Below are 17,229 nucleotides of genomic sequence, written 5' to 3'. Positions count from 1 at the left end.
TAGAACTTTTATATATGTATTTGTAAAATTATTCTGTTGTATAATATTATCCATATTCTTATTATCATCACTAAGACTTGCTTTTTTAATAGGAGAAGCAATTATTTGTGATCCTCTATGTGAAAGAGTTATAGATTCATAAGGGGGATATTCTTCATGAACAACTTCATTATTCTGTACTTTCATCCAACTATTTTTAGCTCTACTAACTGTATTAACTTTGCTAATATTGATTTTTGCGTAATTCTGTTCAAACCAAGGAAAGAAGTATATATCAGTTCCTAATTCATTCATATGATTATACCATTTAGTTCTTATTTGATTTTGTAAATATTTTGAAAATGTATTAAAAAACCATTCTCTCTTATCATCATATTCAGAAGACATAAAATCTTGTCGTAATTTTTCTTTGTTCATTTCATAATTTCCATAATCTCTAGTCATCATCATTTGTGGGTCTTCCATTTGAGATTGAGTTGGGGAATTTGGATTATTGTAATTTCTAAGAGGATTATTCGTTTCACTAATACCGGCTGCTGAGGCTACAGAATAGAAAGGAGTATCTACAAATTTTCCTTTGTTAATACCATGTAAATTTGTTTCAAATTGACTTAGATTATACCTAGGAGGGGAAACAGGTTTATTTATAATTTCATTGTACGAAGTTGATGCTCTTGAGCCTGATTTCCTGTAGGACTGGAAATTTAACCCTATAGTACCATCATTTGCTTGAGTAATATAATCCAAATCTGTAACATTATTTTCTACTTTTGATAAAGGAACTAGATTTTCTAAAGTCCATTTATTCGGTAATACTATATCATCCCAACTAATTTGTTTTGGTATGCATATTGTAGAATTTTGTGTATTACATTGTAATAATAAAGTTTGACCTTTTGAACTTTCTAATAATGCATGAGGTTCTAAAGTTGTTTTCATAAGTTTATAATAGATTCTATATACAATATTCAAAGGTAAAGCATTTTTCATCATACTATAGCCATCAGTTTTAACATTTAATTCTAAGGCATGCAAAAGAGTAGGGTCAAATAAAGATAATGAAAAATTCGGATAACAATTAAAATATACGGGACCTTCATACAAAGATGATTCTATTGATCCTAATAAAGAGTCTTTAAATCTTAGATGTCTACCATCTCTCAGACACAATAATACACTATTATTCAATCATTACCTTGTTAATGGTTTAACAGCTACTTGGACTAATCCTATGTGTATAAAAGAATATTTTTGCTTATGCTGATCAATACTATCTTTTGAGAATAATTTAATAGTTTCATATTCCTTATTCAAAGAAACTGTTCTTTCCACAGTTTTGATTGTATAATCTGATAAAAAAGAAAGATTTGAAAAGGTTGATTGTTTATAAATATTTTTTGTAGGGACAAAAGGTAATTTCCATTCTTGAAGATTTAATTCTTGATCCATAATACAAATTTCTTCATTATTTATGACGTTCTCATTATTACTATCAGATGAAGAAGGCCTATGAGACCTAGAGGAAGAGCTCCTAAAGAACGAATCCATCATTTGTTTTAATACTCTAAGTTTTCAATAATCAGCTTCAAACTACTAACTGGACCACTGCCTGGACCACCCTCAACGCTCTCCTGGCAAACGGGCTAAACCAACGGCCTTATGCTTACAAATATAAATATATATATATATATATATATATATATATATATATATATATATATATATATATATATATATTTTCATATCAAATATAATAAGTCCATTAATATAAATAATGAGTTTTACATTTTAAAAATAATTGAATAACTCAACGACATAAATATAAATAATCCTTATTTTATCCTTTATAAAAATTGGGCAAAATAACGGTATTAATATGTCAAATGCCTAATAGTATTTAAAAGTATTTGGGCTTATAAAATATCCCTTTTTACTTGGGCATCACAAAGGCGTATTTATTAATTAAATACTCTGTTTTGAAAACCTTGTTTAAAAATACAACTTAAAACATTACAATATCTTTAAACTCATAAAATCATAAAAGCTTGTAAAATCATAATAACATTAAAACAAAGTTTAAGAAGGTTTACTAAATATCTCAAAATGAGATATTTCTTTTTGGAAGAACACCAAAGTTGGCCGAGAGAGGGAGACAGTGATGGCTTCTTCTTTTTCTTTCTTTTTATCTTTTTCTTATCTTTTCCTTTTCTTTTCTGCTGTGAACTAACCGAAACAGAGAGAGATAGAACAGAGGAGAAGAGAGAGTGAGGTGTTAAATGTAATGTACATATTCTTTATAACTTCCAAGATCTTAACTATCATGATTTTCACAATAAATAGAATAAAAGAAACATACTAGCATTCATAGCAATAAAAGTCTTCTTCAAAACTCAAACACTAGAAAATAGTTTCTTTCACTTGACCCTCTTCAGATATACAAAGGTGATGGATATTGTACATATTTATAGCGTAGAGAGAGGACCGGTTTGCTTTTTTTTTTTTTTTTTTTTATCACCATTAATCCTACTTCCCATCAAAGTTAGAATTAATTAATAAGAAACATTAACTTCTCGTAGTTAATTAACCAACACTTTATTAACGTGTATTAATTAACCATTAACCAACAATTAATTAAGGAGGATTAATTAACAACATTAAGAGTCTAATAAATTGTCTTATGTGCCATTTCATGTGGGACATTAAATTCTTACATTCTCCCACTTGGCCCATATGACTAATACTATTTTAGACTCAATAAGGTCAACATTAGGCACGCAAAAATTTAATCCATCCTTAGTTAAATTTGATCAACATAAATACCATAATCAAACAACCTACTAGTATGAGTCATGGCGGTTGTACATCAAAAGGCGACATAGTCCCTTCTATGTACCACAACACTAGCAACTTGTTCAATCATGGTTCATTAATGAAAAGTGTCCAATATGGTCCAACGGAAATGTCTTTTGTCAAAGACTATTCCTGTTGTCATTCATCCAATCTTATATGTACGTACAAAATGGATAAATAGGAAAAATCAGAAACATATTTAATGAGATCTCAAAAGTGTCTAATAACATAAACAAACATTATGCAATCCATAAACATTACAGGCACAATGGGTAACAAGCAAGACCCATTTTGTTAACGTGTTCCTTAAAGGTCTTTGGTGGCAACCCTTTTGTTAATGGATATGCAATCATAAGTGTTGTAGTAATATGTTCTATAGACACTCGTTGTTTCTGAACTTCTTCCTTAATGGCTAAATATTTAATCTCCATATGTTTGGCACCATTAGAATATCTGTCGTTCTTGGAGAAAAACACAGCTGCAGAATTGTCACAATAAATTTTCAGGCGCTTGGCAATAGTGTCGACAATTCCAAGTCCTGAAATAAAGTTTTGCAACCATAAACCATAAATTGTGGCCTCAAAACATGCCACAAATTCAGCTTCCATTGTGGATGAAGCAATGATGGTCTGCTTTGCACTTTTCCATGAAATTGCTCCTCCAACTAATAAAAATAGATAACCAAAAGTTGATTTTTTATTATCAACACATCCGGCAAAGTCTGAATCGGAGTAGCCAATCACTTCTAAATGATCAGACCTTTTAAAAGTGAGCATATAATCTTTTGTTCCTTGCAAGTACCTCATCATTTTCTTCGCAGCTTTCCAATGATCCATTCCAGGATTGCTTTGGTATCTGCCCAGCATACCAACTGCAAAACTGATGTTTGGCCTAGTGCATGTCTGTGCATACATCAAGCTTCCTACAACAAAAGCATAAGGAATTCTTTCTATCTGTTTACGTTCCCATTCATTCTGAGGGCATTGCATGAGAATAAACTTATCCCTTTTTGAAGTGGAGCAACACTAGCTGAACAGTTCTCCATGCCAAATCTCTCTAAAACTCTTTCAATATATTGTTTTTGAGACAATCCTAACAACCCACGTGATCGATCTCAGAATATTTCTATTCCTTTCACATAAGTTGCCTCACCCATATCTTTCATTTCAAAGTTTTTAGAGAGAAATTCCTTGGTTTCGTGCAACAAACCAAGATCACTACTAGCAAGCAATATGTCGTTAACATATAGAATCAGAAATAGAAACTTGCTCCCACTAACCTTCAAGTATATACACCGATCAACAGTGTTTTCCTTAAAACCGAAGGAAGTAATAGTATAATTGAACTTAAGATACCATTGTCTGGAAGCTTGTTTAAGTCCATATATTGACTTATTTAATTTGCAAACCACGTGCTCTTTTTCCATTAATGAAAAGTCTTCAGGCTGATCCATATATACTTCCTCTTCTAAATTCCCATTCAGAAAAGCAGTTTTCACATCCATTTGGTGCAACTCTAAATCATAATGAGCTACCAAAGCCATAATAATTCTAAGTGAGTCCTTCATGGATACAGGAGAGAATGTCTCCTTATAATCAATGCCTCCTTTCTGAGTAAAACCTTTGGCTACAAGTCTAGCTTTATATCGTTCAATATTGCCTTTTGAGTCACGCTTGGTCTTGAAGACCCATTTACACCCAACTATCGTATATCCTTCAAGCAATTCAACGATATCCCAGACTTTATTTTGGTCCATTGATTTCAACTCATCATTCATGGCATCAATCCATTTAACAAAATTATTACCTTCAATGGCTTGTGAAACGAAACCGGGTCCTTACTTGTCCCTATATCAAAATCAAATTCTTGTAAATAAACCACATAATCATCTGAAATAGCAAATCTACGTTCTCTTTGAGACCTTCTTAATGCTATTCCTTGTAATTCTTCTATAATTGATTCATTGGTGATAATCTCATCATGGAGTGATTGATCAATAACTTGTTCAACATTGTCAAATGATTGTACAACTGTAGGAACAACATTTTCTTTAGAAGTTATGGGTAGTGGGACTTGTACCCTAACTTCTTGAATAACCACATTTTGTGGTTTATCACTCCCATTGATTTCACCATTTTCAAGGAATCTAACATTACCGGTTTCAACAATTTTCGTACTATGTGTAGGACAGTAAAACCTATACCTTTTGGATTTTGCTGGATAGCCAATAAAGTAACCACTAATGGTTTTAAAATCCAATTTCTTTTCATGTGGATTATAGATTCTAGCTTCTGCTGGACAACCCCAAACATACAGGTGTCTCAAACTTGGTTTCCTTCTAGTCCACAATTCAAAAGGAGTCTTTGGAACTGCTTTAGAAGGAACTCTATTCAGTAAATATACAGCAGTCTAAAGAGCTTCCATCCATAATGAAATGGGTAGAGAGGAATTACTTAATATACTTCTAACCATATCCATTAAAGTACGATTACGCCTTTCAGCTGCACCATTCTGTTGAGGTGTACCTGGCATAGTGTATTGTGCACATATGCCATGTTTTTCAAGGAGTTTAGCAAATGGGCCAGGGCATTGACCCAATCCATCATACCTTCCATAATACTCACTACCTCTATCTGATCTGACAACTTTTACTTTCCTATCTAGTTGTCTTTCAACCTCAGTAATGTATACCTCTAAGGCATCCACTACTTGAGATTTTTCATGCAACAAATAGATATAACAGTAACGTGAAAAGTAATCAATAAAAGTGATAAAGCACTTTTCTCTACCAAAAGACGGTGAGTCAAAAGGTTTACAAATGTCTGTATGGACAATTTCTAGAAGTCTGCCACTTCTTGTAGCACATTTCTTTGTGTGTTTGGTTTGTTTTCCCTTAATGCAATCCACACACACATCGAAATCAGTAAAATCTAGATTCAGAAGAATCTCATCTTTTACTAATCTCTCTAATCTTTCTTTAGATATATGACCCAATCGTCTGTGCCACAAGATGGATGAATTTTTCATTAATCAGGCTACGCTTAGTTCCAACATTATGATGCAAGGCTAGGAGGTTTCCAGCAAAATGGCTATTATGATTCAATTTATACAAACCATCACATAGATTCCCAGAACTAATAAAAATGGTATTTTTAAACAAATTAAATTTTTTTTATTGCGAAATGTAAAGTAATAGCCATCAAGATCAAGTTAGATAAAGAAACCAAATTACGAGAAATTGAAGGAACATAAAGTGTTTGAAACAAATCTAAGTAGCTTTCAGCAAAATGGTTATTAAGATTCAATTTATACAAACCATCACATAGATTCCAAGAACCAATAAAAATGGTATTTTTAAACAAATTGATTTTTTTATTGCGGAATGTAAAGTAATAGCCATCAAGATCAAGTTTAGATAAAGAAACCAAATTACGAGAAATTGAAGGAACATAAAGTGTTTGAAACAAATCTAAGTAACAACTAGTTTCTAGAAACAAACAAAAGGTTCCGATGGCAACAACTTGAACTTTAATCCCATTTCCCATGACTATGAAATTTTCATTTGGGTTTAAAGTTTGGATTGTAAGAAAGCCCTACATTGTATTAGAAACATGAACAGTAGAACTTGAGTCAATCCATCAAGTATTGGAAGGAACAGAGAATTGGAGAGGATCCTATTTTTGCTTTTATTCTGCAGCAAACCGAGAGACACAAGAGAGGGGAGGGTTGCTGCTTATGACTGAAACACACAAAGGGAAGTTGCTGGTTTTATGTTGCTGTTGTATACAAAGAAGAGAAGAGAAAGCTACAGATTTTTCTGCAGAAAGAGAAGAGGAAGAGCAGCTCCTCTGCAGGGAAAAACAACAGAAAGAAGAGAGGAAGGAGTTGCTGTAAAAACAGAGGAAACCGAGAGAAGAAGAAGTTGGTGTGAAATGTGAAGGGGCTGCACCTCCTTATAAACAGATTTGGACGGCTGGGATGGCACAATTCTGATCGTATCCAACGACTGGGAGAGATTGGAGATAAGAGATATTTTTTCCAAAAATCGAACAGGTGTTCGGTTCATGCGATCTGCAGAATTCAATGGCGATAGATCGCTGATTGAGCGCTATTTCATGTAGATCGAGCGCCACTTCTCAGCTTAACTTTATATATATATCTTATTATTATTTTTCCCAGGCGTTATATCTTAGAATATTTATTCTATTATTATTGTTAGGTCTTAAATTTTTATTTTAAGACGTTACGTTTTATGTCTTAAAATCTGGGGCGCTACAATGTTGTAGACGTAGTATTTGAGGCTCAATTATGTATTTAGTTTGGATCTTTTATACCGATGATTTGTATAGTATGATTTCAATTATGTAATGATTCTTAGTAGATGCTCTGGTTGTAATTAATGGTGATACAATATTTTATGTTTCTGTTGCGTAGTATTCTCTTTTTGACGAATAGAGATCCCTAAGTCTTATTCCTGGTGGAATAAGACTGGGAGACGAACCGTGAAGTCAATCTGCTAGTCAACTCGATCAAGTCAGTTTGAGTCAACTCAATAAAAGAGTCGCATGACAAAAACAAAATACAAAAATAATGTCACATTTATTTGTTTCCCAATTCAAGGTCCTGTCTTGAGCTTGAGGAGGATTTTAGAATATAGGATAAAAAAGTATATTTGTGTTGATGTAACTTTTCTTATTATGTATTTATTATAGATGTCTGCCTGTTATTAAATCTCTAGGATTGATTACATTTTCTAACTCACCTTACCTACCATATTTTTCCTACAAATAGAGAGTCATATGTAACATAAACATAATTAAGTCACTCAATAAAGACGTAATCCTATCGAATTCTTCCTTAGTGGTGAACGTAGACGTCCAAGGCCGAATAAACTCAAAATCTATATATATATATATTCTTTCTCTCTTGCTTCCGATGCTTCTTCATTTTATAATATATTTCTAGAGTCACCAATATGCACTCGGAATTCAGTGGCTAAGCTCCTATGATGAGCGTCATTGCCTATCGCACTTGGAAGATCAACATGAAGTACTAGCACATGTTGCAAATGTCCAACAAACCTGAGCAAGAAAATTAGAGCTATTTTAATACTATTATTTACAAAAAGGAATTAATCTCTCTCTCTCTCTCTCTCTCTCTCTCTCTCTCTCTCTCCCAAATAAATAAAAATCGGTAGGCAATCCCCAAACGTAGAAAATGTATGTTCCAAGGGGGAAAAAATTAGCATCAGTGACCAAAATTTCCATCCATGCCGTGGCTCTCGACCTTCATCTGTGCTATCTTGATCTCAGGTTGTGCTGGAACTCACTGCTTGAGCCAGAAGGGTTAAGACCACACTCGCTGGTGCTTTCACTATATTTACTGATGCCATACTCCTGACTCTCTAATGTCATATTGAACTTCTTCATCTCTTCCATGCATTTATGGGCATCAAAATTTGAACTTCCTGAATATCCGTACAAATTGCCGTGTCCCGGTGGCATTCCTTCATCAAGATCCATCAGAGAAACGTGTCCTTCTAAAGCATGAACTATCTGCTTGGTTTCAAACAAGTTTTTAAAATTTTGTTTAGCATCACAAATATTTTTCTTATTGTGAACTAAATTGTTCTGTATTCAGAAGAACATTACTACAGCTTTATAAAACTTAACTATAATATGTAACCAATCTAACTAGGTGGACTCGAACAATGGAGGCCTTGTGAGTAGGGGTGCCAATGAGTCCCATCTTGTTGGATAATAAATGTTATGAAGAGTATAAAATTTCACACTTTGCAAAAAGGACTGAATGAAAAAATTCATGGCTTGCCTTGACTGCTTGCCTTGACTATCAAAATATCAAAGCTAAAACAGCACAAGAGCATATCCAGAAGGCTGCTGAACATAAACTGATAATAATGATACATTCTTTGGGAATAAGTTCCCTGTATATATATATATATACTTCAGGAATGAACTAAGATGAAGCTATTCAAGTAATAAACAGTCAATGTTGACCTTTCTGTCAAATTTCTTCACCTTGCTAAAGGTAAGGCATTTTAACTGGTAAAGTTTATACTATTTCTTTTGTCCAGATTAGTGGGGTTTGAGGTTCCTCTACCACTCTCTCCAAAAAGAAAAAAAGGAAAAAAAAAAAAAAAAAAAAAAAGGAAAAGTATAAAAGGATTACTTGGCTCATTCGTGGTCGAAGCCATGCTGAATGGCGCACACAAGCAGCAGCACAAGCAACCGTTATAGCCATCTCACTGGTGTTGTAATTACTCAGCAATCTTGGATCAACAAGAGCATCAAAATTTCCATCTTCGAGTGCTTGAGAGAGCAAAGGCCTAGCCTATATTACCAAGACAAAAATGTTTTTCGTTAATCATATGAAGGCTCATAGTTCTCCAGCTAAGAGTACTTGAAGTTCAAAAGGAATGATATTGTTATTCTCTGTTTTCTGTTTTTTAGGGTTCTTTAGAATCGACAAAGTTTTGTGGCCCCTTCTGAATCAACAGGTTTGAGATCAAGAAATATTTTATCTATTTCGGTTAATCTTTACCAGTCAACGTTTTCCTACAGAAACATAAGAAGATATTATCATTCACCAAGTACCTTACTGCTCACATGCTCACATATTCCTAGGGAAAGATCTATGTTTAGTCATGGGAGATTTATTTTAGAATTATACCCAGCCCCCCTAGATAAACATCTTGGTTCCATCCCTACATAGAGAGGATATTACAGCAATGATGCAAGAGAACTCACCCAGCCAACCAGTCCCTCATTCCTTGAGGAGTCTGTTTTACTGATAGGTGGACGTCCAGTTATGAGTTCTAAGAGCATGACCCCGTATGAATAAACGTCTGATTTATATGTTACTTTACCACTTGATGCATACTCTGGAGCCAGGTACCTGTATGCAGTGAGCATTTAGGTACACAATGCTTGTCATGCTCATGGTTGTCCAACATGACTAGGTCAATGACAAGTTAATCCTAGACAGTATGAGGTGAAATGTTCAGGAAACTCAAAAAATAGAAAAGAGGAAATTCAACTTATCCAATTCAGAAAATAAACCTATGCTTGGTCTGCCTAGACCTAGTTAAGACATGAATGGCAGAGGATATTCAAACTGCACTAGATAAAAAAAAAAAAAAAAAAAAAAAAAACAAGCTAACAGATGAAAGCCATCTGATCAGATAAAAGAAGAAATTATTAAGATAATTCCAGCAAGGCTAGGTTCATCCCAGACAATACAATAAATCAATAATTATATGAGTAGTGCACATGGCTCAGTCCTTAAAGCTGTAAGATAATTAGAACGTGATCTTACCCAAAGGTTCCTACCACTCGAGTGGAGATGTGAGTAATGCTAGCATTAGTATCTGAAGATATTTTTGCCAGTCCAAAGTCGGAAACCTGAAAATCATACTTGAGGTCATCATTGGAGTAAGACCAATAAAATAAATTGGCAAATATAGAGAGCGATTCTTGCCTTTTCACTACATTTCATGTATGAATCATGAAATAACGTGGCCTAAATTGTGGAGCTACCAATAGAAAATAAATATAACAACCAAATACAAGATACTAACAAGAATTTAAAAAGAAAAAAAAAATGTCTCTGTACAAAAACAAAAACAGTAAGTGTTACAATCTAAAATTAAGGAGATCAATAAATTAATCAAGAAATGACAAACACAACTGGATATCGCCTAATCCAAGCATCTATTTTATACAAATACCTTAAGAACGAGGACTTGAGTTTAAGGAGCTCAACGCTATTGAAGATGCAATTGTTTGGCTCTCTTTACTTATTTGTCACATGTATAGTATAGTGAAAGAAGTATGAAGAAATGAACTTCATTCAAAGATCTGAAAGCTGTTGCTAAAACTATAACAAATACTAAATAACAGCATGAGTCCTACCTTTGCCTCAAACCTAAAGTCAAGAAGAATATTAGATGCCTTGATATCACGATGAATGATTGCTGGATTACCTGTGGGCAAGAGTTATTTCAATTAGAACTGGACTCCAATGCCAATATTCTCAAGCAAGAGATGTTGCATGAGGTAAATGCTCATCCAATTAGACAAGGAATTCACTTTATAGTGAGAGACATAACATGTGATTTCATTCGGAAGCTGGCATTCAATTCGAGACAATTAATTAGTTTAGTAGATGAATTACACAGAATGAACAGAAGTTGTATTCAGATAAAGCTGAACAAGATTTATCAGATAACCAAGGAGAAGATATAGAGATATTATACATTTACAACTTCTGTACAACTGTTGTACAACTCCAGCAACTTTTTTTTCAAACTTACCATTGAATCTATTTTCTTACATGTGAGTCCTACATATCAAATGTTGATTTTAAAAAAAAAAAAAAAGAATAGTTGGAGTTGTACATGTGAGTCCTATATATCTAATGGTTAATTTTTTTTAAAAAAATTATTGGAGTTGTACGAGAGTCGTAAATGTATCATATCTCGAAGATACAAGATATTAGTTGTTTTCATTTACAAGTGTACTTTGTAACAGTAGATGTGCAGTAAGTTTCTCTCTCATCTTTGTATTCAACAGCAATTGCAATTAGAATCGAGTAACGAAACTCTTCGAAGTTTATCTATTAATACAACACAAAGGCGATCAACAAGTTGTGAAGCCAAAACTTTTTCCAAATATTGTGTTCGTTTAACCCCCAACACCACATTCGTAATTCATCGTTAAGGAGAAACATCAAGTGAATAAATTACCCAAGTACATTGATTGATTGAGAGAGAGAGAGAGAGAGGATCTGCCAAGAACTCACAATCTTCATGAAGATATGCTATTCCTTTTGCAGACCCAACAGCAATTCTCATTCTAGCTGCCCATTCCAAAACAGGCCGCCCTTCCCCTGCAATGCATTGTATTAAACTATTGACACCATTTCTGAAAAGAGAAGAATACAGAAAGTAGACTTACCATGTAAGTGGAATTCCAAGGTATTGTTTGGTACAAACTCGTAAACAAGCAACCTCTCTGCCCCAGTAACGCAATAGCCAACCAATGAAACGAGATGTTTGTGGTGCACCCGACTAATGGTCTCAATCTCAGCCTGAAATTCCCGTTCCCCCTGCCCGCTGTCTTTCTTTAACTGCTTAACTGCAATTTGTTGCCCACTGGGAAGGATTCCCTTGTGGACATACCCAAAACCGCCTTGCCCTAGAAGGTTGGTCTCCGAGAAGCCATTGGTGGCTACCACTAGCTGATCATATGTGAAAGTTCCACTTGAGAGACCCCAGGCAGGTGGGATTGGATTTTCAGATCCTGAACCTTCACTGCTGCTCATGCCAGGAGGCGGGGAACAGGGATTTGGTAACACCTTGAGCATCAGTGCCCCTGCGGAACAACATTCTTTTTGTGGATTAGATTCAGCAATCACCATGAGTGTGCATATGTCTTAAATTAACCATGGAAAAGGATAGCCACAAACATTGGTTAGAAAATCATAAGCACGTGCAATAGCCAGAGAAATTCCAAATTTGAAATGCATATTAAGATCATGTAAATTAATAACAGTTTCAGTATCACTAACCCAATGAAACCAGTAAAGATAATAATTCAAGAATGGTTGGCAGATAATCGATCCATGTTAATTGAAAATAAAACTCATAATGATTTCACATCAAAGCAAAAAATGAAATTAGAATGGGTCACTACAATCAAACCCAACTGGCAAGTTATAGCAGAAAATTTTGCAAAACCATAAGACAAAAACGACTCATCTCTCTCACCTTTTGGCGCCAAGCAGTGCAATTTGTAGTGATCCTCCGCAGGCCTATGATTCTTTTTTCTCCTATATTGACAACAAACAAATAAAAGGGTAAGCGCAATCATGATCACCAGAAGAATCACACCAGTGACACATCCAACAGCAAGCCCTGCTGATATATGAAACTGTCCATTGCCCGGCTTTGCCGGCAGAATTCGGTTTACTAGTGGTGGTGGCTCTGGCGGAGATGTCAGAAACTTTGGAGCTTGAGGAGAAGCAGGAGAAGGTGGCGGAGATGCCAATGCCGATGGTGGCGGTGACCCACTAGACCTTGTAAAGGGCGGTGCTAAAGTTGGTTTCGGAGGTGGAGGTACAGGAGGAGTTGTTGTTGGCAGTAAGGGAGGGGCTGATGGGGGTGGCAGAGAAAGAGTTGGCCTTAATGGGGTTGCTGGAGGTGAAGGAGATGAAATTTCTTGGGGTGATGGAGATATGGGAGGAGAAGTTAGTATTAATGGCGGTGGTGGTGGCGGAGGTTGAGGAGGCAGTTGTGGTGGAGATATAGGATGAGTGGCTATGACTGAAGGTGGTGGTGGTGGTGGTAGTGATGGTGTGGCTAATGGTGGAGGAGGAGGAGATAGAACGGGCTGCGTTGGAGTGGCAGGAAGAGGAACCGGAGGAGAGGTTAGAGGAGGTTCTGAATTTGTAGGTGGCGATGCTACCACTTGAGGAGGAGGAGTGGCTGGAAGAGGCACCGGAGGAGAGGTTAGAGGAGGTTCTGAATTTGTAGGCGGCGATGCTACCACTTGAGGAGGAGTTGGCAAAGAAGCTGGTGGTAGAGATGGCGGGGGTGAAGTTGGCGCTATTTGTTGACTACTGGTGTCTTCCACAACTGGTGGTGGTGATGACAGCGTGGTTGGTGAGGGAGAAACAGATGGGGCTGGTGCCTCTGCTGAAGAAGAAGACGACATTGATGAATTGATGGATATGAGTTGCTCTTTTAGATCATATCCAGGAAGGAAATGTAGAGGGTGATTGATGTGAAAATATGTAATTCTAAGTTGTTGTATAGCCTTTACTCTATTGGGGTATTACGCATGCATGCCCTTTTGGGGTTTTGCCAATGAAACTACACTGTCGAGTTTCAATTAACCCTCACTCTTGAATTAATGTCACTTATTTCACTTCAGATTCCGAGGATATAGTTAATTCTATTCATCACGATCACGGGGTGGTAGTGGAAGCCAAGTGCTCTACAGCCAAAAAGTGGATTACTAAAGACTATCCATAGTGGATATCCAGGTCATGCTCACTCTCCCACCGTCGCTACTATGAAACTAGGCTGGTTCTGCTCTTGTATCTATACAAAAAACAAGAAAACAAAAAAGTTATTTAGCAGTTAGTCTTATGGTGGCTAAAAGACAAGTAGTAGTTAATATCATACATGGATTTTGGTTTTTCATTGTTAAATCTAACTTTTGTTTGGTTCCTGCTAATATTATAAAGTAATCCATCCCGTGAATCCCTTTTTCAGTTTTTTTTAGCACAATCACTTCAAAAGTTTACCATGTTGGATAGGAAGAGTAATCTATTCTTTATACTCATTTTATCACACCCGTTTTAGATTACTTGAAAAAGTTAATTTTTTTGTTAAGTAATTTTTTTAATCTTTATTCGGCTCTTATCATGTCACTTGTGTGAAAGTATAGCATTACTGGAAAAAGAAAGGTACTTGTGTGCCGAACATGGGGTCAATTTGCAATCATGTAAAGAAAGCACACACGAGACAACCATCTCTTCTACCTCAGAGCACCTAGGGTCAAATGGGGACCGCCCGTATAATGCTCAGAAAAAAAAATGTAATTGACTCCTCTGTTGGCAGTATTGTCTTGGAGAATGACCAGGATAACACTTGTAGGAGTTGATGGGGTTTCCTTGGATTTACATCGTGAGAGCATGTCTCTTGTCAAACGAAAGAGAACAAAAAACTAGTTTATTATTGCCATGGTTTTCAGTATATGATCCTCTATTTTATGGAAACGCTAGACTAAAAAAATATTAACAGGAAGTTCAATTCCAACGTAAAAGAGCTTCATGAGTATAATTATAACTTTATAAGTATGTCATGAAAGAATCAAGGGAATCAAACAATGTGTAGTTGCCCAAATCTGACGAGCAAAACTATTATAGCTAATATCTGAGACAACCACATAGATGGCACAGGTTGTTGCAGGTTACACCAGAAGCACAGAATAATTTAATTAGTAGGAATCCATCCTCCCACAACTTCAAACCTGTCTGTCAAGACTCAAGAGAGACCAGTTGAGGGCTTTCTATTGGTTTCCCATTCATGTCTTGGCTGTATAGCATGTTCTCGAAAATCTCAGACTACATAATAGCAGACGTTCCTCATTACACTAAACATGAAGAGAAAATGTTTCCGGAGATGCAAAATAGGATTAAACCTTCCATCAAGTACTTGATTCTTATTCAAAAAATGGCCAGCTCAATTCCATAAAGGGGAATCCCCACTAATTTTTTAAGCTTACATGTACTGCAGCACTCTATTTTTCGTGACTTCTCACATGCCTTCATCTCTCTTAATATGAGGGTTTGAATGCCTGTCACACGCCTTCATCTCTCTTGATATGAGCCAAACCCTTTAGGTTTGAAGGTACATAGGCATTTGCATGCATTTGTGCCAATGAAGGCACATGAAAGATCATAGTAATTTGCTTTGAACATGATACCGGATGCTATGACAATCCAGCTGATTTCATTTGCTTTATCACCGTGTCTACTTTTTCTGATAAACCTGCTCTTCGATAGCCAGCTATCAACAAATCATAAGTTGATCTTCTGAGCTCATAATAACCCTTTATATGTTCCAAAAATAAGTCTAGCCGATCAAAAGCTGCCCGCCTGAAGTAAGAACAAATTACCTTCTCAACATCATCTGGGGAATTGAAAGACGAGCCTTGTTTTAACATCCTACCAACAGAATATTCTACATCGTCCAATCTATCTAACATGGCATATTTCCTTATAATTCCACAGTGCACCCGTGACAGAAACTCAGATAATTGATTGGCATTCGTTAAAGTCACGAGTAGCTCCTCCATATCTTCCACAGTCCCCATTTCAACATACAACCTCACAAGCCTCTCAGCCATCTGGCCAGAAATTTCATAACCAACATCAAGCACAGAGTTCAAGAACTCTTTCACTTGGCAAACACTGCTCCGCTTGCAAAGCCCTTCAAGCATATTGTCCAATATGGGTATGTTGGGAATGACTCCAGACGCCATCATTTCTTCATATAATTTATCAGCGCTATCATATTTTCCTGCTTTAACAAAACCCAAAATGAGAGACTCATAGGTTTGAAGATCAGCAGAGAACCCAGCAGCAATTTTAGCAGAGTACCAAGCTTGCATGGCATCAGCATTCCCCAAATTCGAGAATGTGGATATGAAAGCATCATAAGTTTCAGAATTAGGCTTATAGCCCTCCGAGCTCTCCATTATCTCAAACAAGCTCTGGGCTGTCATCACATTACCTGAAGACAAGCAAGCATGTATAAGGGAATTGAAAACAGAAGAAGTGGGTCTAACTCCATGACCCTCCATAGAAGTAAAGACACGCATGGCGAGAGGAACATTCTGAACCATTCCACAGAGATACATCAACTCGGAGAAGGAATCATGGTCTCTCACATTCTCCTCCAGCATTTTCTCTAATCTCCATTCCAAAACCTGACCAAATCAAATAGTGGGATGTTATGAGCAAAAGTGTGGATTGGAAAACCAGGACAAGATGGGAATACAGCGATGAAAAAGTTCACCATGGATATTCACAAATCTACCAGGATTCAATATGCCAGCAATGTTTTCAGATTCCGAGAGTAACATTCTTACTTAAATATTCATAGAGTGCCTGTCATGTTCTCTTTTACTCACCATTTCAGTTTATGGTTCAAGATCAATACGTTGCCCATTGATCAAACTTTCATGTAAATCAGATATTTCTCAACCAAACCGATTAAATGCCGAGAAAATTGGGAAAAAAAAAAAAGTGATCTGAACCCCTAAGATCTTCTTCTGGTGGGTTTTCAAAATTGTGAAAAAAAAAAATCTTCATTTTCCTTTCTTTTCCCACACTTTCTAGGCGACCGAGCAGTGCAGAGTGAAAAGGAAGAGAAAAATTACCAGGTGGGCTTTCTGCGGAGACGAAGATCTGAGAGAAGTGACGAGGGCTTCCCAGGAAAATCCGGAGCTTTTGAGGGCAGACATGTCCTCTGAATCTAGTGCACTTTTAATTCGTGAGCTTGGTTCCTGCAGCAGTCTCGCGAGCAGAGGATTGGGATTGAACGCTCTCTCGCAGAATGAACGTTGGATTGTTATAATATCACGGATTAGAAGAAATCGAGGCATCGAAATTAAACCCTTTCTTTCAGAGATCGATAATAAAACCCTACGAACTGATGCCATGTTTTCTGTTCTTTTTCCGGTGGGTGGGTTTTACTGTTTTTGCGTTTGGACGCAGGGAAAATCATGGAAGGAAATAAGTTGTCTCCGGTTAAAAAAAAAAAAAAAAAAAGGAAAAAGAAAAAGAAAA

General features: G+C 36.0%; 1 protein-coding gene and 1 pseudogene across 1 annotated transcript; both read right to left on the bottom strand.

Moving 5' to 3' along the window:
- Window positions 1–7,917: 7,917 nt before the first annotated feature.
- On the bottom strand, window positions 7,918–13,952 carry LOC133870048 (proline-rich receptor-like protein kinase PERK15; annotated as a pseudogene).
- A 1,116-nt stretch (window positions 13,953–15,068) lies between these two features.
- LOC133871115 (pentatricopeptide repeat-containing protein At3g60050-like) lies at window positions 15,069–17,229 on the bottom strand. Its single transcript, XM_062308482.1, has 2 exons — window positions 16,821–17,229; window positions 15,069–16,367 (listed from the first exon to the last, which is right to left on the bottom strand). The coding sequence occupies exons 1-2, from the start codon at window positions 17,100–17,102 to the stop codon at window positions 15,369–15,371; spliced, it is 1,281 nt and encodes a 426-aa protein (XP_062164466.1). The 5' UTR covers window positions 17,103–17,229; the 3' UTR covers window positions 15,069–15,368.

The sequence above is a fragment of the Alnus glutinosa genome, chromosome 6 (assembly GCF_958979055.1).
Source record: "Alnus glutinosa chromosome 6, dhAlnGlut1.1, whole genome shotgun sequence".
In the NCBI taxonomy this organism is placed as follows: domain Eukaryota; kingdom Viridiplantae; phylum Streptophyta; class Magnoliopsida; order Fagales; family Betulaceae; genus Alnus; species Alnus glutinosa.
This window is presented reverse-complemented; position numbering and strand designations above follow the sequence as displayed.

Bases quoted from the DNA above. Each gene is read 5' to 3' on its own strand.
- LOC133871115 (XM_062308482.1), bottom strand. From the start codon at position 17,102: ATGGCATCAGTTCGTAGGGTTTTATTATCGATCTCTGAAAGAAAGGGT. The intron at 16,368-16,820 runs GTAATTTTTCTC...TGATTTGGTCAG, and splicing joins CTCCGCAGAAAGCCCACCTG to GTTTTGGAATGGAGATTAGA.